We start from the raw sequence: 23627 nt of genomic DNA, 5'->3' as shown, positions 1-23627 counted from the left end.
TTTCTTTCTTTCTTTCTTTCTTTCTTTCTTTCTTTCTTTCTTTCTTTTTTTCCTTTTTAGGATAGGATCCTTCTATATACATTTTTTTTCAAGATTTATTTGAAGGAAGGATGTTTCATACCCGCATCCCATGCCATGTGTGGGGGTCAGAGGATAACTTTCAGAAGTCAGTTCTCTCCTCCCACCCTGTTAGGGTGGGGTCTCTTACTGCTGCTGTGTCCGGGCTGTGTGGCCTGAGAACTTCCAGGTAGTCTGCCATTGCTTCCCATCTTGCCTTAGTGCTGGGGTTACAGGTGCTTGCTGCCACATCTGGCTTTTCCTGTGGGTTACTGGGATGGAACTCAAGTCAGCAGGTATGTGTGGCAAGTGCTTTTACCTGATGGGTTATCTCACTGGCCCTGGAGCCTGCTATTTGGCATAACCCAGGCACCATGGCCTTGAACTTCTTGCTCCCTGACTCCAGCTTCTGTCTCACACACAGTACCCTTTCTTTTTGAAACTCAGAAAAATCTCATTAAGGTTCTCAGTAAGTTGCATAGGCTGACCTGGAACTCGCTCTGAAGCCGTGATCTGAAGATCCTCTGTCCGTGGCTTCCTAGGCGCTGGGACTATAGCTATCACTGTCTCCCATGCCTCTTGTCTTTATTTTTTTTTTTTTCTTTCTTTCAGTTTTTCATTCTGTGAGTGACTTTGTAAATATTTGTGGACATGTGTGTGCCATTTCATACTTCTGGAAGTGAGTGGACAGCTTTTGGGAATCAGTTCTCTTCTTCTACTACGTAGATCTGGTGGAGCAAGCTCACAGGTTGTCAGTCTCAGTGGCTAGAGCCCCTGCCCTCCCTCCTCTCATCTTTAGTGCCCATATAATTCTCTTCACTTCCTCTGAGTGTCAGGCTCAGTTTCTGTAGACTCCCTCCATGCAGCTCAGAGTGGTTGCAGGTAATGAATTAATAACCACCATGCTTCCTTCTCGATGCCTTGCTCGCTGCTCGCCGTGACCCTCAGTGCAGCGCCCTGAGAACGCTTCTCAGCTTGGAAACCATCTTAGCCCTTGCAGCTGCCACCTTGTCTTCACAAGCTCTTAGGTGCCAACCTGCCCTGCTGTGGCCTGGCAGGTCACTCTTTCCTGGGCTTGCAGAATCCTGACGCTTGCCTTCAATTGTAGTCCAACTGTAGCTAGCAAACAGCAAAGATATAATGGATACTAAATATTTTATGAACATTGTTCAGTCCATTACTGTAAATTAATTTTACTGGAGTTTTTTTGGTGTGATTTTTTATTTTTATTCTGGAGAGCCTGCAGCGAGGCAATAAATACTAGTCATCCTTTTTCTTCCTATACTTGATATCAGTTAACATGATGGATGAGAAAATTGGGCAGATAAGGCTTAAAAGTCATTTTGTTATTAGTTAATATGATTGAACAAAGTGACTTATTTTTTCTTTTAGCCTGTGAGCAAATGGTCCTGCTTCTCTTTTATGTTGACACAGTTGGGATGGCCGAGGGACAGACAGTCCGGGATGTCTGACCCCAGGCAGGGAGAAAGCATTGCCCAAGCTCTCACATAGTGAGCTTGCAGACTAGCATGGACTCCCCTTGCGGAAGGCAGATTGCAGCTCTCTGATGCATCCTGAGCATTCACGGCATGGCCAGCAGCCAAGATGCCTTCGCCATGGTAATCCACAGAGTGGGGAGGCTTCTCTTAAGATGCCTCTCAGTCCTGTTGGAAAGGTGAAGGTGTTCAGCTTCCTTTTCATTTCTTTGCAGGTTCTCATTCGTAGTAATTCTTCTCTGTGCTCTATCAGTGTGTGCTGGTGGCTTTGAGCTACTTAAGTTCTCCAAAAAGGTCTTGTCTGAGCTGCCTGCTTGCTCATCTGTGTAGTCGTGAGGGCCTGTGTTCTGTGGGCCAGGACTGCCTCCCGGGACCTTCTTGAGAACTGTAAGTGTGGACAAATAGGGGCGTATAGTTTCAGCACTGGATGATGATGGTGATAATAGCTCCCATTGAAAGAGATGGCAGCCTAGCCTGTCAGGCGGAGCTGGAGCAGTTCAGGATGGCTGTAGAAAAGGAGGTTTTTTGGCTCAGCCTTGAAATTTGTAGAAGTACACCAGGTAGGCAGAATACAATTGGAACGAGTCTGGGAGAGCAGTCTTGTTCATGGTTCTGAGAGCCCACACCAAGGTGTGCCTGTGGGCTGGAATTCCATGCTACACTCTGAAATGCCCCACAACGGAACATAAGTGCTGAGGGAGCTTGTGCGCGTCTGGCGTGCAGATCTGACCTCACGCTCTCTGGGCGTGCTTCTTCATGCTGCTTTTACTACATGAAACTCAGATGCCGGGTACCTTTTTTCTTTAATATTTTCATTTTCTTTTGGGTTTCACTGTGTATCACTGGCTAGCCTGGAACTCACTATGTAGACCAGGTTATCCCGTCTCTGCCTCCCCAGTGCTGAGATTAAAGGAATGTGCTACCAAGCCCAAAAAACCAAAACCAAAACAAACAAAAAAAAAAAGGAAGAAAGAAAAAAAAAGCTCCTTGGGAACCTGTCCCTTTGGTTGGGGGGGTAGTGAGAATGGAGCTGAACTGTGGTAACAGGGTGGGGCAGGAGAAGCACCTGAGTCTCTGGGAGGTGGGGACCCAGGGCTGGGAGGCAGGATGGCCAACGCATAGCATGGCTCAGGCAACTTAGCTTGATATCCTGGAGTGGCAAGGGCACCACCTGTGGAAAACAGAGATTCTGAGAAAGCTGAAGGGGTGCTGAGTGTTTGGTTAGTGAGTTCAGGTCAAGGCATGCCCAAGTGTCATCCGCTTTTGAGGTAGGCAGAAGAGGTTGTTAGAGGGCAAGTGATAGCATGGTGGAGGTAGATGGTGAAGGGCGGGGACACAGCACCACATGGGACACAGGATAAGAAGGATCAGCGAGAGGTCAGATCCAGTTAGAGTAGTGCATTCAGCTCCAGGAGGTGAGGATTCAAGGGTTCAGGCCTCCGGGATGTGGCCAAGTGTGTCTTGAATCAAGTGGGGGAAGGGGAAGAGGATGGGAAGAGCGGTTGGATCCGGGGTTGAGGCATGGCCCATTCGGCACTTGCGGGGGAGGGATTGGATCCTGGGGGTTGGCCAGAAGTGGGTATCACAACACAGGTGGAAGCACTGGGAGGGCACAGCTACACATACGGCTTTTATTTCGTTTTTTAAATATAATGAAACATAATGACAGATTTGCCATTTCAGCTCTGTTTTCAGTGTCCTGTTTAGTAAATGTTTTTGGAATGGGAGGAGACAGGAGCTGTCTTGAGGGTCTTTGGAATAGGAATCTTCCTAAGTGTGACCGTGCCCTCGCCAGAAGCTGCTTCTGGAAACTTCTTCCTCTGTATTGAGTTATTATTTTCCTTGGAAGCCCTGCAGGTATCAGGCTAGAAAGGAAGATAAGACATCAAAGCTGGCCTCATCTGCACTCACGGTCCCTTCTAGCACTAGCACCGTCCTCAGAGCTTGGCCCATGAGCCTTCAGTACATGTAGAAAGAGTGGTTGAAGGTCAGGCTTGTTTTAGTGACAAGCCAGCGTGGAGGCTGGCTAGGTTGTCATGGAGGCCCAGCATTTTTGCACATCCCCAAAGATCTGACAGCAGTCTGTGTATGTGGAAATGTCAGGGTTCCTGAGAGCACTGTGCGTCTCAGGTACTCACACCCCCTCCCCCTGGTGTTCGCCAGCTCTAATTGGGCCACTTGCTTCACTTCAGTGTGTATGCTGACATCTACATCCAGGCTCTGTCCAGAGCCATCTCCTAAGCTGGTTTTGGTGACAGTGCCCTGTGGAAGCACCAGAGCAGTGGGAGTCCCCTGTTCAGACGAGGCTTCTGTGCCGAACAAGCCTCCCTGGCAGCCTTGGCTACAGCTCTGTGTGCCACATGTTAGAAGAGGAGACAGAAATTTCTAGAACCTGGGCCCCACCCAGCTTGAGTGCAGGCCGGGGCCTGGGGCATTCTGCAGAAGGCTCCGGACTGCTCCTTGGTGCTGTGGCTGTATGCGCCTCAGTGATTACATTCATCACGCCCAGATCATCTGGGATAGTCCTGTTTTACAGTCACCTAATTATCAATCCTTTAAAAAATTTATTTAGTTTGATTTTATGTACATCGGTGTCTTGTGTGCATGTATGTCCACATGAGGGTGTCAGGTCTGGAGCGGTAGTTACAGACAGGTTGTGAGCTGTCTTGTGGGTCCTCTGGAAGAGTCTGCTCCTAACTGCCGAGCCATCTCTCCAGCCCCTGATTATCAACCTTAGTTCTCCTTTATTATATTAACCTAACGTTCATGGGCTTCGTCTGGCCATGTGTCTTACTGTCTCCATTTTACCGGCTTCTCTTCTGGCTGTAGACCATGCTTAGGTGGCCCATCCTAGAGGCCACTCCCTTCTCATACTAATCTTACTTCTCTTGCTCCTCTCAAAGACTTTGGGCTGAGGTGTGATTTAGCTGGTTCCTACTAGGTTCCTACTACCTTCAGGGTGAGCAGACAGCAAGTCTAGACACCTGCTCTGTCAGCAGGGCGCCTCCCCCTCATGAAGCCCTCCCAGCCCTGTGCCACTCCAGTCCTGCAGAGCCTTCTCAGCTGTGTGGGACTCCTCCCTTGTCTGTGGCCAAAGCACCTTGCTCTCTTCTCTCTGTCCTACTACTGAAAGCCTACTCCTCGGGCTTGAAGCTCCTCAAGGTTGTAGCTCTGTGGTTTTGGGTTTCCTTTAAGTTGGGCGTCCACTGTCCTGACCAGGCTGACCTCTGACTTGTGGCTTTGAGTGATCTTTTTCCCTTAGCCTCTCAAGGAGGATGACAAGTACATGCCACAGAACATAGCCGTGGTCTTAGGTTTGAAGCTGGCGCCCAGGAGTCTCAGACGCACAGTCCCTGCCCTGACTGCTCTGCATTGCTTAATTCCACACTTCCAGGGTCAACAAGGAAGGCTGCTACATCTGCATTGCACCGAACTCTGTGGTCAAGTTTGTTGTCACTGTCGTTATGCACAGGAGTATCTCAGCCGCCTGTCACTGTGCTGATCAGTTTAGAGTCTTTATGATTTCTGGCTTTATTCTCATTGCCTCCCTGCCACATGCCAGGGGTAAGCCTGTTACCTAGGTGTGGTCGTAATAGGGAGTACCAGAATGTTGTGAATGTTATGATGAATTATAAATTTAATTTATAATGATTTTTGCCTTTATTAAAAATGTACAGATTTACATCATTCACAGGGGAATAAATAGTATTTTAAAAATTAGACTACAATTATCTAAAAAAGTGAAATTCGGTGCTGGAGGGATGACTCTGTGATTAAGAACACTGGCTACTCTTGCAGAGGACCAGGTTCAATTCCCAGCGCCCATAATGGTGGCTTACAACCATCTGTAAATTCATTTCCAGAGCATCTCATGCCCTCTTCTGACCTGGGTATCCGGAGGGAATGTGTACCAGGCAGGACTGTCATGCACAGACATAAATGCAGCAAACACTCATATGCGTAAAACAAAATACGTAAATATTAAAAAACGAATGCAGTCTTACTCATTTGAAAACTGTGACTCACGGGACAGGGGATGTGAGAGCTCTGTGTAAACACATGTAGTGAGTGTTATGTCCCTGTGTAACCCTGACACTTAGGTCGGCCTCAGCTACACAGTGAGTTTAAGGCCAGCCTGTTTAAGGGCTGGGCTTGTCTCCTGTGCTAAACAAAACAAAGATCCAGAAAGAAGCAAGTGTATCAAAGGGAAAGCTGTTTGGGTAGAAAGGAGGTGACACCCAGAGCCCTTCCTGTTCACCATGGTGGCTGTTGGGACTCTGCTCACACACATTGTTCGCTCTCTGATGCACAGGGCTAAGCCTGGCCTGCACGGAGCAGGCGCAGTGCCGCCAGACTGCGCCATGGTGTCCGTTGTACTTTGGGTGTACTGTGTGGTTGGGGTCTGTTTGGAAGACTGGTTGTGTGTCAGTTGTAAGGCCTACCAGACATCCTCACTCTTTGCCTCTTTCCTGTAGGTTCCATGCATCTTCCGTAGGGAGACTAGATCCTGCCCCGTCAGTCCATTGCTCCACACCTCCTCCATTCCTGAGAGGCCTTTGCACATCAAAGGTGCCCAGTCCACATTTGTTGAATGGACGGTCTCATGTACACTGTGACCTATTGGTAAACTTGCGTTGCAGGACAGGCTGTCTCTGCCTGAATGTAGCCTGTATAGAGCTATTTCCTCTTGAGCTCTCAAGTACTGTGCTGAGATGCTCTGTGTTCCGTGGGCCCAGGACACCTCTAAGGCCGCCTTGCAGTGCTACCACTTTTCTGTAGACCCACTTTTCTGTAGATCTGTAGTTAGTCAGTGATGCAAAGTGGCCGACTCGTAGGCCTCATTTCCTCGCTTAATGGTTTTGCCAAGTCCGTGTCTCGTAATGTCAGTATAAGCAATTTCTAAGTATGTTGATTAAAAAGAAACTCATGGAGTATTAGTCAGTGCTGAACAGCTTATACCTAATTATGTTTCTTCAGGCATGATGCAAATGCGGTGTTAAATTAGCCTGCCTTTAGCAGGGCAGAAGGCAGACACATTCTGTCCTTGTTGGTGCCCTTTCTTAGAAAAGAGGAAGCTTAGCTCACCCAGTTTATTAGCAGTGGCCACGGGAGCCCAGCCCTACCGGGGGGAAGCGGGAGTTAGAGCTGGTCTGCTCTCCTTGCAATGGCTTTGGAGCCCCCATCCCTTTGTGTTCTAGGTTCTCAGTATGATGGTCCTGCTGCCTAGCACATGAAACAGATGCTGACTCCCATGAAAGGGGCGCTTTGGCTCCTCTGATGTCCCGATGTGTTTCATGGCAGGGACCTTAAAGTAGGGGAGTCCCTGGCTTCTCCTAGTTCAGGCAGCTTCTGAGAAAGTTAGGAAGCAAGACATAAACAGATTTTTGCCTACAAATTTGAAGTATGCTCGTGTAGTCTAGTTTGCATGGCACTATGGCTTATACTTTTCTTTTTTTAAAGATTATTTACTTATTATGTATGCAATGTTCTGTCTGCATGTACCCCTGCACTCCAGAAGAGGGCACCAGATTTCAGTATAGATGGTTGTGAGCCACCATGTGGTTGCTGGGAATTGAACTCAGGACCTCTAGAAGAGCAGCCAGTGCTCTTAACCTCTGAGCCATCTCTCCAGCCCAGGCATATAGTTTTCTGAGACATGTTTTTTAATTTAATTTTATGTGTGTGTTTGGCCTTCACACACACCTGTGAACCACGTGTGTACAGTACCTGAGAAGTACAGCAGGGGGTGTTGAATTCCCTGGAGAGAAAGCTGCCATGTAGGTGTCAGGAACAGAACCAGGGGCCTCTGGAAGAGCAGACAGAGCTTTGAACCATCTCTTAAGCATCTCTGAAGCATCTCCCCAGCCCCCAGATTGATTTCTTCTTTTGTATGTGTTCAGTTTTACATTTCTTTGTTGCCTGTGTCCCTCTTGTTCCCCCCCCCTCCCCCCCGGTTGTCTCACATTCCCTTCCATTCCTTTTTTGGGAGTGTAACGCCTGCTGCCTTTGAAATCACAAGCCTCAGCCTCCCGAGTGGTAAGACTCCCGGGAGTTTACCGGTGTGTGTCATCATAACTGCGTCCAGTTCCATCACCACGCTGATTTCCCGTGTTTGCTCAGGTTGCAGATGAGTACATGCTGTCTCTGGAGGAGAGTAAGAAGACCAAGGGTCGGCGCCAGCCCTTAAGCAAGCTCCCACGCCATCACCCGCTGGTGCTACAGGACTTTGGCAGCGACGACGGTGAGTTGTCTCCTCTCTCCACTAGAAGGGAGGCAGCCCCCACAGTGAGCCTTGCTGTCGCGGGGCGTCAGAGGGCTGGGGTGAGCGTGGGCCCGTGCTCTGCTCCCAAGTGTCACAGGGCAGCTTTTCTTTTGTACGTAGTTTGCAAATGAGTTTTCACTATCAGTTCAGAACTGGTGGGCTGTATCTCATACAAGCAGAGTAATTGCTTGTAGGTTCTTTCCCTTTCTTCTGGGAGGTACAAGGCTGACTTTCCAGGATAGTAACTCTGTCTCTGATGCCAAGCTCTGTGCTGGATGTGTGCAGGTCATCAGGATGCTCACAGAGTAGTGGGGACAGCCAAAGAGATGTAGAAAAAGGATTCACATCCAAGCTGAGGGAACAGAGACGGGGATGGTAGCACAGATACAGAGGAGCTGTTATCAGCTCAGCGTGGCTCAGTTTCAAGGGTATGGCTGCAGATCGAAGTGGGCCGAGGAGCAGGGCGGGAGTGAGGCTGGGTCTATACAGCTCCTCCACTCATGGAGGCTTTTTTCGTAGGCAACCAGGGGCCATGGAAGTGTGTTTGAGGCAGGGTAGCGACACAGGTTAGCATTAGTAGGACTGCTCCTAGACCAGCTGGGAGGGATGGGCGAAGCGGAAGTAGTGAAGATTGAGCCAGCTGGACTGGACAGCAGTCTGTCGAGCTGTGAAAAAAGTCCACAGGGAGAAGGACGGTTGATGCGCTCATCCTTGTGGTTAACTCTTTTAGTTGGGCCTCGGAAACCCAGGTTTAGTGGATAGAGGGCATTAATGTGGGAAGACAGATGTGTTTGGTAGGATGATTTTTAAATGAAGGAGAAGGTGAGCAGAGGCAGGAGATAAGGGGACAGAGGAGCAGAGGAGCCTGGGAAGGAGACAGGAAAGGGAACTAAGTGAGCTATGCAAGGAGAAGTGGGAAGTGTGGCTTTGAAGCTCATCTTGAAAACAGCAGGAACTGGTCGCCCTGGGTAGGAGGAGCAGGAGGAGGATGCCAGGCCTCAGTAGGTGCTGGATGCTGCACACTTGGCTGACCCCACTGCTGAGCCCTCTGCTGCTCTCTTCCCTCCTGTGAGGTGCTGTCATAGCTCATCTCTCAGCTTTCCTTTTAGAAAGTATGTGACAACCTGGGTTGGGGACCCAAGATTGGCCAGACCCTGAGTCAGGTCCTAGCCGTTCCTCTGAGCTTGCACTCCAGCCCAGCCAAGGGCTTCTGCCTGTGTGTGATTTCCCACAGTGCTTTAAAATGACACACACCAGCTGGCAACAGTGGTGCACCCCCCGGGAGGCAGAGGCAGGAGGATCTCTCTGAGTTCCAGGCCAGCCTGATCTCCAGAGCAAGTTCCAGGATAGCCAGAGCTACACAGATATAAATACATAAATAAACAAAAACAAAAACAAAACCCTGTCTCAAAAAATAATAATAAAAAATAAACCAAAAGACCCAGATTGTAGAAAACTATAAAACAAACCCAAAAAAACCCAAAAGTATTCAAGAAGGAAAAGAAAAATTACCCTTATGCACGTGAATACTAAGTACAGACCCTTCTAGGCATGCATAAATTTTGTCTGAGTGTGTCTTCTTGAAATAACTGGTACCATCTCCCTCAATGTCTTGTAATAAGTAGTGTTCGGTTACGGGAAGGTGAAGGGCCGGGCTGTGTTAGCTGTTATCAGAATGTTTGCTTTGAGTTTGCCTGCTTGCTTTCCGCTAGTGCGTTATTGAGACAGGGCGCAGTATGGCCCAGGCTGGCCTTGTGTTCCTGATCCCCTTGCCTCCACTTTTCAGGTGCTGGGGTTACGGGTATGTGTTATCACACCCTGCTCTAGCAGCTTTGGCTTTTCATGGAAACCATGAGAGTGTAATGTGGTTATCTGGTCAATTCACTGTTTCCTTTTTTTTTTTTAAAGACAGGTTTTCTCTGTGTAGCCTTGGTGTTTCTTTTTTTTTTTTTTTTTTAAAAAAAAACTTTTGTGGAACTAATAGAGAACCTTGACATGTTAGACAAGCATGTACTGCTGACCAGTATCCCTAGCCCTCTTTTTACTTAAAAGAACTGTTTACTTATTTTATGTGAGTGTTTTGCCTGCATATATGTCTATACCGTGTGTATGGATACATACCCACAGAAGAGGGCATTGGCTCCCCTGGTCCTGGAGTTACAGATGGTTGTGAGCAGCCTGGAGAGGCAGATGGAACATAGGTCCTCTGGAAGAGCAGCCATTGCTCTCAACTGATAGACAATTCCTCCAGCTCCTTTTTTTATTTTTTTTTCACTTTCTGTTTTGAGACAAGGTCTCACCACATTTTCTAGGCTGGCTGCAAACTTTGGTTCAGCAGCTCAGCCTATTCCTTCACATGGGTGTACCAGCAAGCCTCTTCTGAGGATTGTCCCTAAATAAACAGCTGTTAATCTTGTTTTCACCCCCGGGGCAGTAGTTCCCTAATAGCCTTAGTCCAGCTTTGCCTTGTCTTTCCTGGTTTGACCTAAGAATGTATTCGTTAGGGTTTTCCCCTCTAACTTAATATAAACCAGACAAAGGTTATGCATTACACTTAGAGCTCTTAGTCTAATAAAGTCTATTGTTAGTCTTATATAGCCTGTTCCACAGCCCCACGCCCCCTTATTTTTCTTTTTTAGAAACAGGCTTGGCTTTGCAGTCAAACTGGGTTTGAATTCTTGATTCCCCTCCCTCAGCCTCACAAGGACTGGAATTACAAGCTTATACCACCATGCTCTATTTATCCAACTTTTTTGTTTTGTTTTTCCAGGCAGGGATTCTCTTGTGTAGCCCTGGCCATCCTCAAATTCAGAGATCCACCTACCTCTGCCTCGTGAGTGCTGGGTTAAAGACCTGCACCATTGGCCCTCCTCCGACTTTTGTTGTTGTTGTTTTTAGACATTTTATCTGAAGTATAGCATTTGTAGTGAAATGCACGTGTCATGACTGTAAAGCTCTGTGAAGCTTTACGTATGTAAACTGTTAACATTTTGATTTCCTGCAGTTTTCACATAGCACAGTGAAAGTGCCCCCTTGGCATTCAGTACTCACATGTGCAATGACTTGGCCACTTTGTCTTTGTAAGTAGAACAGATGTTACTATGTGAACACTGGGGCCGAGAGCTTGTCTATTTCTGTCTCTTCTGTACTATCTTGGTCCCTCATGTTTGGGTCAGGCTTTCTCGCTCCAGTCTGAACCGTGGGGCTCGGGAAGGCTGATTTGGTTTGTTTGCATTGACCTCCTTACGCTACAGTGGCCCTTCACTGGGGCTGTACACAGTGGCAGCTGCCAGTTCCTTTAGATTAAACGTGACAATGACGGTGGAGGAGGAGGGTTATCTGCATTGTTCTAGAATTGCCTGGAGTGATCAAAGGGGCACCTAATGCAGGGGCACCACCACAGCTTACTCTAGTCTGTTTTGTAGGGATCTGGAGGCCTCTGGAGGACGGGGCGCTTTTGTCTTAGCCAGTGTCACTGTGGTGGATTGCAGGAGCTCACAGTCCCTCAGGCAGTGTCCTCACGGCAACACCTGATGGTGGTACTGTCAAGCCAGTGTCCTGTCAGACAGCGAACCCTTGGCCCGGGAGGATGCAGCACCGGGGGTTTCTCCTCCCCGCATGCAGCCGTAGCTCCTACAGGCTCGAGCCGCCATGCCTGTTTGTTGCAGCACTCTGTCCTCTCCCAGCATTGCTAAGGTCTCCCCTGCTGCCCGACTTTGTGTGTGCCAGGGACCAGTGGGCTTAGCACCTCTATTGCTTTCTGAGATTTGAGTTGTTTTCCATTCTGCAGCGAGTCTCACTCTTCTGGGAAGATGTGCCCAGAGAGACTTTTCCTGGATTATGTTTAAGGGTGCCTGAGTTGGGGGGTCTGCTGCTCAGCACACTGAAGAGAGATGAGGAGCCTGAGGGTCCTGAGGAGGGCTGGCCAGTTCAGGTTTTATGGCACTTGCTGATCTCTGGGGTCATCATTTCTCTCCCTCACCCCTGTCCTCTAAAAATGCAATAGCAGTTTTTCTCTCCTGGCTGATTGGATTATGCCTGCAGGCTCTCTGCCCACCAGCTCCGGTTGAAAGGTGACACAGACATTTTGTGGCCAGGAAGAAGATTCATCCTCTGAGATATTAGGGAGTCCTTCCCTAAACAGTCAGCTCCCTTGCCCCCCTGGACTTTTCACAGTGCAGGAAAGTCCTGACCAAGGGCCATGATGTAACATATTTGAAGCTTTACCAGTTCTCTGTTTTTTCCTCCCTATTTCCCCAGCAGAACTGAAGGGAAAGCCCAAAGGGGAAAGGACTTAAAATGCTGGCATTTTGGAGGCAGCAAATAGCATAGTTTCTGGCAGGCTGGTGCTTTATTTTCTGCCCTTGCAGAGGGCAGAGGGCTGAATGTAGCAGCTGTTTCAGGGAACAGAGTGGGATGATCGCCTGAAACATGAGGAAGAATAGAGACCCTGAGTCAGTCTGATCAGAAAAAGCAGTACAAACGGCCATTCCTATTCCCCTTCCCCCAGCTCACATCCTAGCTAAGTCATCAGCCTTAATGGAGTCTGTTGGCAACTGTTCTGCCCGTGCCTTTTATCACCCTCTGGAACCTTGAGTTTAGTGCTAACCTGGGACCAGGAGTGCTGGCTGAGCCCATCTTCTGTAGACAGACCTCCCAAGTGCAGGCTGGTGCTAACTCATGTTCCTGTTTCCTCTTCTAGAGACTTCTGAACAACTGACCCCTGAGGAAGAGGCTGAGGAGACAGAGGCATGGGCCAAGCCTCTGAGCCAGCTATGGCAGAACCGACCCCCGAACTTTGAGGCCGAAAAGGAGTTCAATGAGATCATGGCCCAACAGGCCCCTCACTGTGCTGTCTGTATGATCTTCCAGACCTATCATCAGGTGAGTGTGCTCTGCTGCTGCCAGGCATCCAAGACCAGCAATCAGAGGAAGCTGGGTTTAATTATGGCGCAAGGCTTGTCACTGCTTGTCTTTAGGGGGCCTTTTCCTCCAGCATCCTCTCTGTCAGTGCTTCGGTGAGACTCTGACAGGCAGACAGCCCTCAAGAATGGTTTTCTCTGGTAACCCGTGCACATGGGCCTTGCTGTTTGCAGAGCATAATGTTTCTTCCTGTCCTCCTAGCTGGAGCTTTTCTGCCTGGTGCCATGCAGTCCTGGTCAGTTGGGTACAAGAATGCAGTTTCTTTCCTATTTGAAATCAGCCCTGGGTGGAGAGCCAGGTCCTCTCATGCCATCTTCTTCCTTCCCTTTGTCCTAGAGAGTGCTGATTGACCAGAGGGCATCTGGGGGCAGGGGAGGAGGCAAGGCAGAGTGTCCGACACAGCGAAGGCTGGGCTCAACTGTGGCCTTCCAATGCTGGGACACTGATGACCTCACCATCGTGGGTCACTATGGTTCAAGCTCTAGGTCAGGCAGGAATTCACAGCAGCAGGTGCTGGCTAACCAACTCCGGCTTGGATGGGTCCTGTGCAGGGCGGGAGTGGGTAAGCAATTTCCTGTGGTGGTTACAGTGGCATGGCTGCCCTGAGCTTGGCAAGGCCCCAGGCTCATGCTTGCAGAAGGGTGGAACCTAGACCCACATACTGGATCAACAACCCACTACTTCTTTTGTAGTAACAGAAAGCAAAAGCAAAGAACTATTTGTGCCTTTGTTTCTGAGGGATGTGACTGGCCTGATTGTTGCGGTCAGCAGATCTGCTAGGTGGGGGCCAGAGCTCCTTGAGTGGCATAGGCTCAGAGGGTGACATGCTTCCAGGCCCTGTCCTTGGAATGGGGATAATAATGGTGCCATCCAGCGGCAGAACCAGAGGATATTTGTAGTGAGTGTAGCTTGCCAAGGGCAGTATGTAACATAATGTTCTTAGAGAGGCTGCGAGCCAGGAATCCCAGGTGGGGTTGCAGCCATGTGACAGCGCCACAGTTGAGGTGACCTGCTGACATGGCCCATCGGAGGCAGGCAGTGCTGGCCCATTAGAAGCAGATAATCTGGGTGCTGGCTCCGAGTGGGGCCGCCATGTGGTGTAGCACCTGGGGAGCAGGCAGTACCTTGCCGCTTGTCTCAGTGCATTTTATTATCACTTGGGTTGGGAAGACGGAAATCCCAGGTGCCTCTTGCTTGCTCCCTTTCCTCAGTTGTCCCCCAGGGGCCTTTGTTTGATGCTGCTGTGAGAAATTGAATTTGAGTCATTAGAGGTAACTTCAATTAGTAGCTTCAGGATAATGGCTGTGCACCCGGGAGCTATCACTGCAGTCACACGAGTAAGAGGCCCAGCTCTCTGCTGACGGAGCGGGTGGCGGGCTGGAGCGGAAGCCTGCGCTCACTGTGCTGTGCTCACTCTCTGCCATTTGCTTAGGTGGAATTTGGAAGCTTTACTAGTCAGAACTGTGGGAATGCTTCCGAACCAGCCACTCAGACTCAGAGGACCAAGCCATTGATCCCCGAAATGTGCTTTACCACAACTGGCTGCAGCACAGACATCAACCTGTCCACCCCTTACCTGGAGGAGGATGGCACCAGCATGCTAGTGTCCTGCAAGAAGTGCAGTGTGCGGGTCCATGCCAGTGAGTGCCTCTCCCGTCCCTCTCATGCTCCCTCGTCCCAGTAGCCTGGGACACTCCCTGTTTTCTGGAAGTTGTTTGTCACCTGTTGGCCTCCCCGGTCTCCTGCCGCAAAGGATGCTTATGCATTCTTTGGAAGTTGAGGCTGGTGGATGAGAGGCTCCAAAATCTATTCCTGTCAACTCTGGGGTCCGCTGGGTTGTGGGTAGCTGGAGATTAGTCCCTGGCTACTTACGAGGAAGATGTGCCAGTGAATGCAGTTTCTGACTTTCCTGGGTACTGGACCCTACTGTGTGGCTGAGCCCGGAGGACTCTGCCCAGAATTCAGGGATTTCTGTAGGATTTACCGTCTTTGGGAATGTTCTCTGTGGAAGAGTATTGTTCATCCACATTCTGACTCCAGCCCCTGGGCTGGGTTTCATCCTCTCCTCCTGATGTTCTTACTAGGTTGCTATGGGGTGCCCCCTGCAAAGGCTTCTGAAGAATGGATGTGTTCCCGATGCTCAGCCAATGCCCTGGAGGAAGTAAGTATTCCCGTGCTCTTCCCATCTTCTCCAGAAGACTGGCGTGGCTGAGGGGCTAGCCTCTTTCCAACTATGGACATAGTTTATGCCGACAGCAGTTGGCTTAAAATTTGGTACTCCATGGTGTCAGAGTAGATCTGTAAAGTTCTGCTAGTGCGTGGGGGAAGACCACAGGAGAGCTGTCTCTCTCCTGTGGAGTAGCCATCACTTCCTTTGAAGAATTCAGCTCTGGGTTTGGAGTCTCAGAATGGCGCTCAAGTGATTTGTTATGCAGACCTGATTATGCATTATGGCTTGTCTCTTACCAGGGAGTCTGACTACAGGACTTCTATCCAAAGGCCTACCTGCCATTGCACTATTTTCTGGTGGAGGGTAGTTTTCCGTAGGAAGTCGCGAGAGGGCAGATTGTATGGTAATGAATTGTTGGTAATCATTTTCCCTCTCCTTTCCGGGCAGGACTGCTGTTTATGTTCATTGCGTGGAGGGGCCCTGCAGAGAGCAAACGATGACAGGTGAGTTTCTGAGACGTTCGTGATGCCCAGGCCCAGTCCTAAAGTACATGCCTAGTGCTGTGAGAGCAGTGGCTTCTCCGGAGAGAGTGGTAAGGACTTGGGCAGCACATGGCATGAGACTGTGCTAGAAGGAGCAAAACTTCTAACAAGCAGCCCAGACTGCCTGTCTCACTTCATTCTTTTCCTCAGAGGCATCAGCGGCTTTTTTGCTTTTCAAGGCAGGGTCTCTGGTTGTAAAACTCACTCTGTAGACCAGGCTGGCCTTGAACTCAAAGAGATATGTGTGTGCATATGCCTCCCAAGTGCTGGGATTAAAGGCTTGTTACCACCACCTCCCAGCTGTAAGTAGCACCCTTCTTTGAGAGGGACTGAGAACAAATGCAGGAGAGATGATGGTCCTGTGAAAATGACACAGGCATTTTGTGGCCTTGAAGTGAGGACATTGACCTTGTTACAAAGCCTTCTTTTCTTTCTTTTCTTTTCTTTTCTTTTGCATTACTTTATTTTTTGCGTGTGAATGTTTTGGCCACACTTATATCTGTGCACTGTGTGCACAGCTTTCTACAGAGGTGGGAGGAGGCCTTTGAATCTCCTGGCACCAGAGTTACAGACAGTTTTAAGCTACTATGTGGTTTCTGGGCATTGAACCCAAGTCCTCTGGAAAAATAGCCAGTGTTCTTAACCACGAAACCATCTCTCCACCCTGTTTCTTTCTTTCAAGACAGGGTCTCCTGAAATGTCCTGTGTAGTTCCTGCTGGCATCTAACTGGTGATCCTCCTGCCTCAGCCTCCCATAGATGGGGATTACAGACAAGTATAAGCACTTTTCCACAGAGTTAACTCTCCCTGGCTAGACCTGCTGTTTAGGGAGCAGGCAAATGTCCTCTAGGGGAAACAGATGGATGCTGAGGAGAGCTTAGGCAGGCCACCCACTGTTAGCTCTATAGAAGTTTCTGGGCCTCTCAGCCATCAGAGAGCTTATTCGCATTGAGTGGTCTCTTTGTGCTGTCTCTGAGGAGGACACACAGATGTTGAGGGTTCTCTCTGGAAGGGCTTCTGTGGAGGGAGCTGCACACATGGGTTGGCAGCAGCTGGTGGTAGATAGCCTGCCTCGGAGTGAACCCATGGGCGCCCGCCTCCCCCCTCACAGGATCCCCATCATGCTGCCTGTGGTGGGTAGCTGTGTGGCTGGGCCTCACTTCTTAAAGGCAGGCTGCTGCTGCCGGTACTCATTATAACTCTGCCAGGGCAGGGCAGGGACTGGCTGGTAACATTTCCTCAGTTAAGGTGGGAATGGCTCTGCTTGAACCTCTCACCTTTGCCCTTTAATCTGTGTTCTGCCCTCTAAGGCCATAAAAACAGACCTGTTCCCATTCCCAGTATGCCTTGCCAGTAGTGCACACTATTTGGTTTCTGAGACTCTTGTAGGTTTTCATATGGGTGGAGCTGGATAGAGCCGAACACGGGCCTTGTGCACTTGACACATACTATCAGTGGAACCCCAACACCTCCTGATCTTAAGAGGTTTCACAATCTTAGGTTTCTTCACTCACGGCATGTCTGCTTCCCAAAAAAGTGTGGGGGCTGGAAAAGCCCCAAGTAGCGCTCTGTAGTTTATTGCTCTCCTGAGCCTGCCACACTGTCAGCTGAAGTTCTGCCTGGTTGCCGTGTGAGAGGGTTGACCCTGCAGTAGCCTTGGGCAGTGTGTGTGCAGTACTTGACGAGGTGGTAGAGGACACTGTCCCTCAGTGTCACCCACAGTCCTGGGACCAGGGTGACCGAGTGGCCACACTGGGTGATGCAGAAGTTCTGTCAGCAGGTCCCCAGGGCTGTGGAAAGAGGTAACCGAGCCCTTCCTCTTTTGGCAGATGGGTCCACGTTTCGTGTGCTGTGGCAATTCTAGAAGCAAGATTTGTCAACATTGCTGAAAGAAGTCCAGTGGATGTGAGCAAAATCCCTCTGCCCCGCTTCAAACTGGTAAGCCATTGTGGGCTTTTGGGGTTTGCATGGTTCCCCCACTGATGAGTCTGGAGGAGTTGAGTGCATCTCGGGTTGGCCCGGCTTGGCTCAAGGCCTTCATCCCTTGGCTTTGGTCAGTTTCACTCTCCCCCTGTGGCTAAATTACCTAATGGGGACTTTACACTGGGCACAGGTCCAGAGCAGTCCCTGGGTGCCCTCATGTATTGGGAGGGGTTGCCTCCTGATCACTTGCTTGTGTGCATTTGGGAGAGAAAACAAGAAGAGACGGACAGCCCTGCATGGAATTGTGTCCTCTCTCCTCTGTGCAGAAGTGTGTCTTTTGTAAGAAGCGAAGGAAAAGGAACGCTGGCTGCTGTGTGCAGTGTTCCCACGGCCGCTGCCCCACTGCCTTCCATGTGAGCTGTGCCCAGGCCGCGGGGGTGATGATGCAGCCTGATGACTGGCCTTTTGTCGTCTTCATCACCTGCTTTCGGCACAAGATTCCCAATTTGGAGGTGAGAGTCCTCCTGACAGGCTTCAGGATCATTCTCTCTGCGTGTTGCCAAGGTCTTGTGTCATTGCACATCCTTGATGGAAAGCGCCAATGAGTTAGCAATAAGATAAGGCCCCCCCGTCTGTCCCTTTCCTGCCGTGGCCTTCACAGTTCAGTGGTACTAAACAGGCTGGTTTCTTTCTTTGGTTTATCTGTTTCCTTGCTTGCTTCTTTCGAAACAGACTGGTTTCTTTCTTTGGCTTATCTGTTTCCTTGCTTCCCTCTCCCAGGTGAACTCCCTGAAGGCCCTTGTATTGTTAATCCTTTTCCTCACCCCAGGGCCTGGGACGTCACCGTAGCTCTGTTAGTGGTTAGCAGAGCTGATGACTGACAGTTGGACATTTCCTGCCACATAGGAGATAGTTCACAGTTCTCTCAGTGGTGACTTGGGCAGGACATGTGGGACGTGACCTATGAGAATCCTGGAGGGGCTTGGGTGGGCACAGAAGAAGGAGAAGAAACTAAGAGTATATTCACGGCCTCAGACACAGGCGAGTAAGTCCTGTAAGAACAGACATTCAAGATGGTTCTGGGAATCTGGCAGGAAGTCATGGAAGTGAGCAGCACCCACAGGTGAAGGCCCTGGACTGCCACATTTGAGTTAACGCCCCTTTGAATGAGGAGAACCTCGGGAATGTCCTGATTGGGGTTGTGTGTGTGCAGTTGTACACACACATTGGAGGGCATATGGAAATCAGGGCAGCTTTTGGGGGTCACTTCTCTCCCCTGCTGCATCGTGTACCCCAGGCCAGCTGGCCGCTGAGCTTCCAGATGTTTCTCCGGCTCCACCTTTCATCTAGAAGTGGGAGTGCCGTGGTTTTGCATGCTTGTCATGGTGGCTGGCTTTTGTTTAGTTTTTGAGACGGGGTCTCTGTAGACTTGTCTTTCTGAGAACTCAGTATACAGACCAGGCTGGCCTTGAACTCACATAGATCTACCTATCTCTGCCTCCAAAGTGCTGGGATTAAAGGTGTGCACCACCCACACTTGGCTGGCTTTTTAAATGGGCGTTCCTAGGATTGACCTCAGATCTTCAGGCTTGCGCCATAAGAGCTTTTACAGGCTGAGCCACCTCACTGGGCCTTGAGTAGTATTGTAAATGTTAACTGGCTGTCTAAGGAGAGGACTCGGGATTCAAGGACTTAGAACTTAAGGCAGAGAAGCCAGTTACTCTGGGAGTGTGAGTGGTCTGAGGTGGAAACACAGAAGCAGGCCTTTGTGCATCTTGCTCTGAGAGGCCACATAAAGCAGGTAGAGTTAATAGCTGTGGCAAACGGATGAAGAACAAGAAAGGAGGGAGGAGAGAGATATGAAAGATGTTAATAAAGCGGAGTCACCGCCACCAGTGATTGAGGGGAGCAAGGCTGCTGTTACAGAGAGGATGAAAAAAGGAAAGGAAAGATAAATTCTTGAGGTCTGTAGAGTATTGAGTTGAGGAACCAGTAGGCAGCTTGGGGTAATGATGAGAGTAAAGATTTGGCTATTACCAGCAGCTGTCAGCAGGAGAGTTCAGTCCAGTTCGCATTGGAAAATGAGCTCTGAGCATCCCTCGTATGAAGATTGGGTCGTGCTGCTCCCCAGTTACTTAATGCCCAGACTAGGGAGTCTCAGAGGAAGCCTCTCCCCGTCAGAAGCCAGAGTACAGCTGGGGAATATGCAGGCTCTCAACAGTGTGGCATGGTGAGTCAAGAAAGAACTCAGGACATAGCCAGTCAACAGTCATGTTGCCCTCTGGGGTCACAGAAAAGCCGTCGCCGATAAAGTTGGCCTTCCTTTTTGTGGGGCCAGCTGATGTTTTGAAACTGGGTTTCCCTCTGTGGCCCTTCATGCAGCCAGCTCTAACCTCAAGCCCCATTAGCTCTTGCCTCCTCCTACCTGTCTGGTTACTGAGTTGACGGGTGGGCTCCATCATGCTTTTCTTATGAAAGTGTATCTGAGACTTCAGGACAGTGGGGTGATGCTTAGCATGAGGCTTAGGCTGTGCCAGAGTCAAAGCCTGAGATAGCATCAGACTCCATTTGGTGACTGGGAAACCTGAGCTTGGTCATGGAACAAGATGGCAGATTTATCATGATCTTCGGTACTGTACCTGCAGACTGTTGGGATCATGGGATTCTGTTAGTATTTTTTTGTAATTCTCTCTTCAAATGTTTGTTCAGCATTTGCCACATGCCAGGCTCAGCTAGGAATTCAGCAGTGCACAAGACCCCAGCCCTCGTGTATTTTTTCTTTTTTTAATTATTATCATTTATTCCAATTTATTCACTTTGTATCCCGGCTGTGGCCCCCTTCCTCGTCTCCCCCCAATCCCACCCTCCCACCTTTCCTCTTCCCCATTCCCTTCCCCTAGTCCACTGATAGGGGAGGTCCTCCTCCCCTACTATCTGACCCTAGTCTATCAGGTCTCATCAGGACTGGCTGCATTGTCTTCCTCTGTGACCTGCCAAGGCTGCACCCCCCTCAGGGGGAGGTGATCAGAGAGCCTGCCACTGAGTTCATGTCAGGGAAAGCCCCTGCTCCCCTTGCTAGGGACCCCACTTGGAGACTGAGTCTAGGGGCTACATCTGAGCAGGGGTTTCAGGTCCTTTCCATGGATGGTTGGGGAGCCCTTGTGTATTATCATGATGTACATAGAGCCGAGTTTAAGATCCATAAAAAACTAATAACTAAACATGTCTGAGCATGAATGGTGCAGTGGATAAGGTCCGTGCAGGCCAGGGACGTGGAGGAGTGGCTTGTGAGGAATGGGGACAGTGAGTAGAAATGGGGTGGGGTGGGCGGGTGTGTAGTGTAAGCATCTTGGGGAAAGGCAATAGCTGTGCGGAGGCCCTGAGGTAGGAATGTGTGTAGCACATGTGCTCGGAGAATAGTGAAGAGGCATGTTTGGAGCAGTGTCTAGGTAGGCTTTGGGGAGTGGCTGGGCTTGAGTCAGAATGAAAAGGCTCTGTGAGGTAGGGCACCAGCAGTGGCAAGGCTGGGTTAATGGGGGCAGTTTGTATAGAGCTGAGGACCCTTGGAAATCGCAGTTCTTGTGCCTTTCTCCTGAGGGTAGAGCTAACGCCCAGGTCATTGGGGTATGTGGGCCCAGGGCCACCAGCTACCTATGGAGTCTATCCAGATGCTATGACATACCTGAGCTGTACACATTAGTATGAATCTAGTTGGTTTCAGGAAAATAATGAAGGCTAGTTAGTTCATGGAGTTTTAGATAAGATATACCATCTTTGTGGTCATGGTGAGCCTATAATCTTAACGCTTAGGAAGCCGAAGCAAGAGATTGCTGCAGAATTGAGAACAAAACAAAATGGAAAAGATGGTATCATCTAAGAGCCAGTTGGCTTGGAGCTCAGGTGAGTGGTTTATAGAACTGGAATGTAGTTATCTGGAAAGGCCTGTTCCAGCTTCCGTTGGTCTCGGTCTTTTTCCTCATTTATTTCTCCCACCACCCAGAAAGAGGGGCTCATGTCAGTGTGATCCAGGATAACCCAGGCTGTTTCTTGTAGCGCGCGAAGGGAGCCCTGCTGAGCATCACCGCCGGCCAGAAGGTCATTAGCAAGCACAAGAACGGGCGCTTCTACCAGTGTGAGGTGGTCAGGCTCACCACCGAGACCTTCTACGAAGTCAACTTTGACGATGGCTCCTTCAGTGACAACCTTTATCCCGAGGACATAGTGGTAATGTCTGGAAGCATCTTCTGGGAGCGCTTGGGGACTGAGACATCTCGGTGCTGCTAGCTGGGTGGCTGTGGCCTCTCTGCCTTGCCCCTTTTCAGATTCCAAACGAAAGAAGCATTTATTCCGGGCTTCCCTTTCAAGTAAGAGTATAAGCTAGGGTATTGTGCTTCCCCTAGGAGTTCATAGGAGTCAGTTCCTGCACTTCTTTGAAATATGCTTCCCTCTCAGACTGAATTAGAGCTGGCAGCATCTAGTCCCGGACTGAAGCCCACGTTCTGGAAGCAAACCAGTGCTGAGACGGTTATTTCATAAAAGCTGCGTTATTCTTTAAAAGACTGATCCAGCCCTTTTCTGCCCTGCCTTCTCAGGAAGTATATGTAGTTTGTTTTGGGCTCTTCACAGGCGAGGGTTTGAAGCTACAGAGAAAGTACCTGGAGAGACTGTGCCATATCAACACCCGAGACGCTAGAACCCTGCCTGGACCTGAGCCCGGGTTTCCTGGCTCTAAATGAAGAGCTTAGCTCGGGTTCCTCAGCCTTCGCCCTTCCTTTCCATGTGCTAGCCTAAGCGCCCAACATAGAAGGGCAAAGCTGTTCCTTCCTTAACGATTTGGGTCTTTCTTCACACCTGTACACCACATTAGCAACTTGCTGCCAAAAGCGTGTTAGTCAGTGTCTTAGTTGCCTTCTGCTGCTGTGATAAAACAGCGTGACCAAGGCAGCTTACAAAAGAAAGCACTTAATCTGGGGCCCACGGTGTCAGAGCCCTTGATGCAAACGCTTGACAGCAGGCAGAGCTGAGAGCTCATGGCTTGTTCTGCAGGTAGGACACGCTGGGGCCATAATGACACAGGGACACACACAGAAAATACACAGTTAAGATTCCTTTGAAACCTCAGCCCTCCCCCAGTGACACTTTCTCCCTCCTAATGGAGAAATCCTAATCTTCTCCAAGCAGTTCCACCGACTCAGGACCATGAATCAGACATAGGAGCCTATGGGGACCTTCTCCTTCGAAGCACCAGTCAGTCACAGGGTGGAGTGTCCTTGCGTGGTAGCACAGTCGGGGATTTAAGATTTAAGCTCTCACACGTGCCTGGTGCCGTGCTCTCCCCTCCCACGCGTGCTCTGAGAAGTAGTGCTTACTCTTAACTCAGAACAGCCAGCTTAGTCCTTTATTTTCTAAGAGCTTTTTAACTTCTCAAGGAGCATGTATATTTATGAATTTCACGTATCAATAGTCACTATCAGAAATTAAAATAAGATTAGTTAGTATCTGTGTTTCTGTCTGTCTGTGTGTTCCAGATTGCCATGTTTTTTCAGTTTTACAAATGTCTTTCAGGTCGCTGTTCACTTTGTTGTTCCACATTGTTTTGTTAAAACGTGCAAGGCATGGTGGTACTTGCCGGTGAACCCAGCACTTTCGAGACTAACGAGACCACGGCAGAGGGCTCTGGAGTTCACATCTGGCCCTGACTACACAGTGTCAAAGGCTACCAATGTCAAAGACAAAAAAAGTTAAATAAGAAAAGTACAGAAAGAAAATTTACCTCAACATGGAGGAAACAGTTTATTTCCTGAGGCAGTAGCTTGCTGTGTAGCCCTGGCTGTCCTGGACCTTGCTATGTAGATCAGGCTGTCTTGGAACTCCTAGAGATCTGCCTATCTCCGGCCTCCCTAGTGCCAGGATTACAGATGTATGCTACCATGCCCAGCCCAAAGCTGCTATTCTTTTAAAAAAGAAAAAAGCTTCTATAACCACAATTTGCACAGGTCACAAGTGATTTTCCATCTGCTGGTGCTGGGCACTGAACCCAGAGCCTTAGGGAGCTCCCGTCAAAGTACACTCCTGGACACAAGTTTTCCTCCACACTTCTAGCACCCCGGAGTCCCAAGTGTCTCACAGATATTTACATACATACTGCAGCAGTAGAACATAACAGGTTGATCGCCCCTGTTTCATCGCTGCGCAGTGACACGGCTTTTTCACCCCTTACATTTTGCATGCACAGTAGTAACAAATGCAGTAGA

The 23627-nt window shown here is 49.5% G+C and overlaps 1 protein-coding gene across 3 annotated transcripts in view; it reads left to right on the top strand.

Annotated features, from left to right (window-relative positions):
* Positions 1–23627, top strand: part of Kdm4a (lysine demethylase 4A) — a 47277-nt gene that overhangs the window by 21368 nt on the left and 2282 nt on the right. For all 3 annotated transcript variants that reach the window (XM_055618433.1, XM_055618435.1, XM_055618434.1), the window contains exons 12-19: positions 7674–7794; positions 12518–12699; positions 14171–14378; positions 14823–14899; positions 15356–15411; positions 17280–17388; positions 17700–17885; positions 21427–21597. In XM_055618433.1, the coding sequence (XP_055474408.1) occupies positions 7674–7794; positions 12518–12699; positions 14171–14378; positions 14823–14899; positions 15356–15411; positions 17280–17388; positions 17700–17885; positions 21427–21597 (1110 nt within the window). The remainder of the gene's footprint in view (positions 1–7673; positions 7795–12517; positions 12700–14170; positions 14379–14822; positions 14900–15355; positions 15412–17279; positions 17389–17699; positions 17886–21426; positions 21598–23627) is intronic.

Source organism: Psammomys obesus, unplaced genomic scaffold (genome assembly GCF_907164565.1).
Source record: "Psammomys obesus unplaced genomic scaffold, mPsaObe1.curated_primary_1811, whole genome shotgun sequence".
In the NCBI taxonomy this organism is placed as follows: domain Eukaryota; kingdom Metazoa; phylum Chordata; class Mammalia; order Rodentia; family Muridae; genus Psammomys; species Psammomys obesus.
The sequence above is the reverse complement of the archived record's forward strand: the minus strand, read 5'-3'. Positions and strand labels throughout refer to the sequence as shown.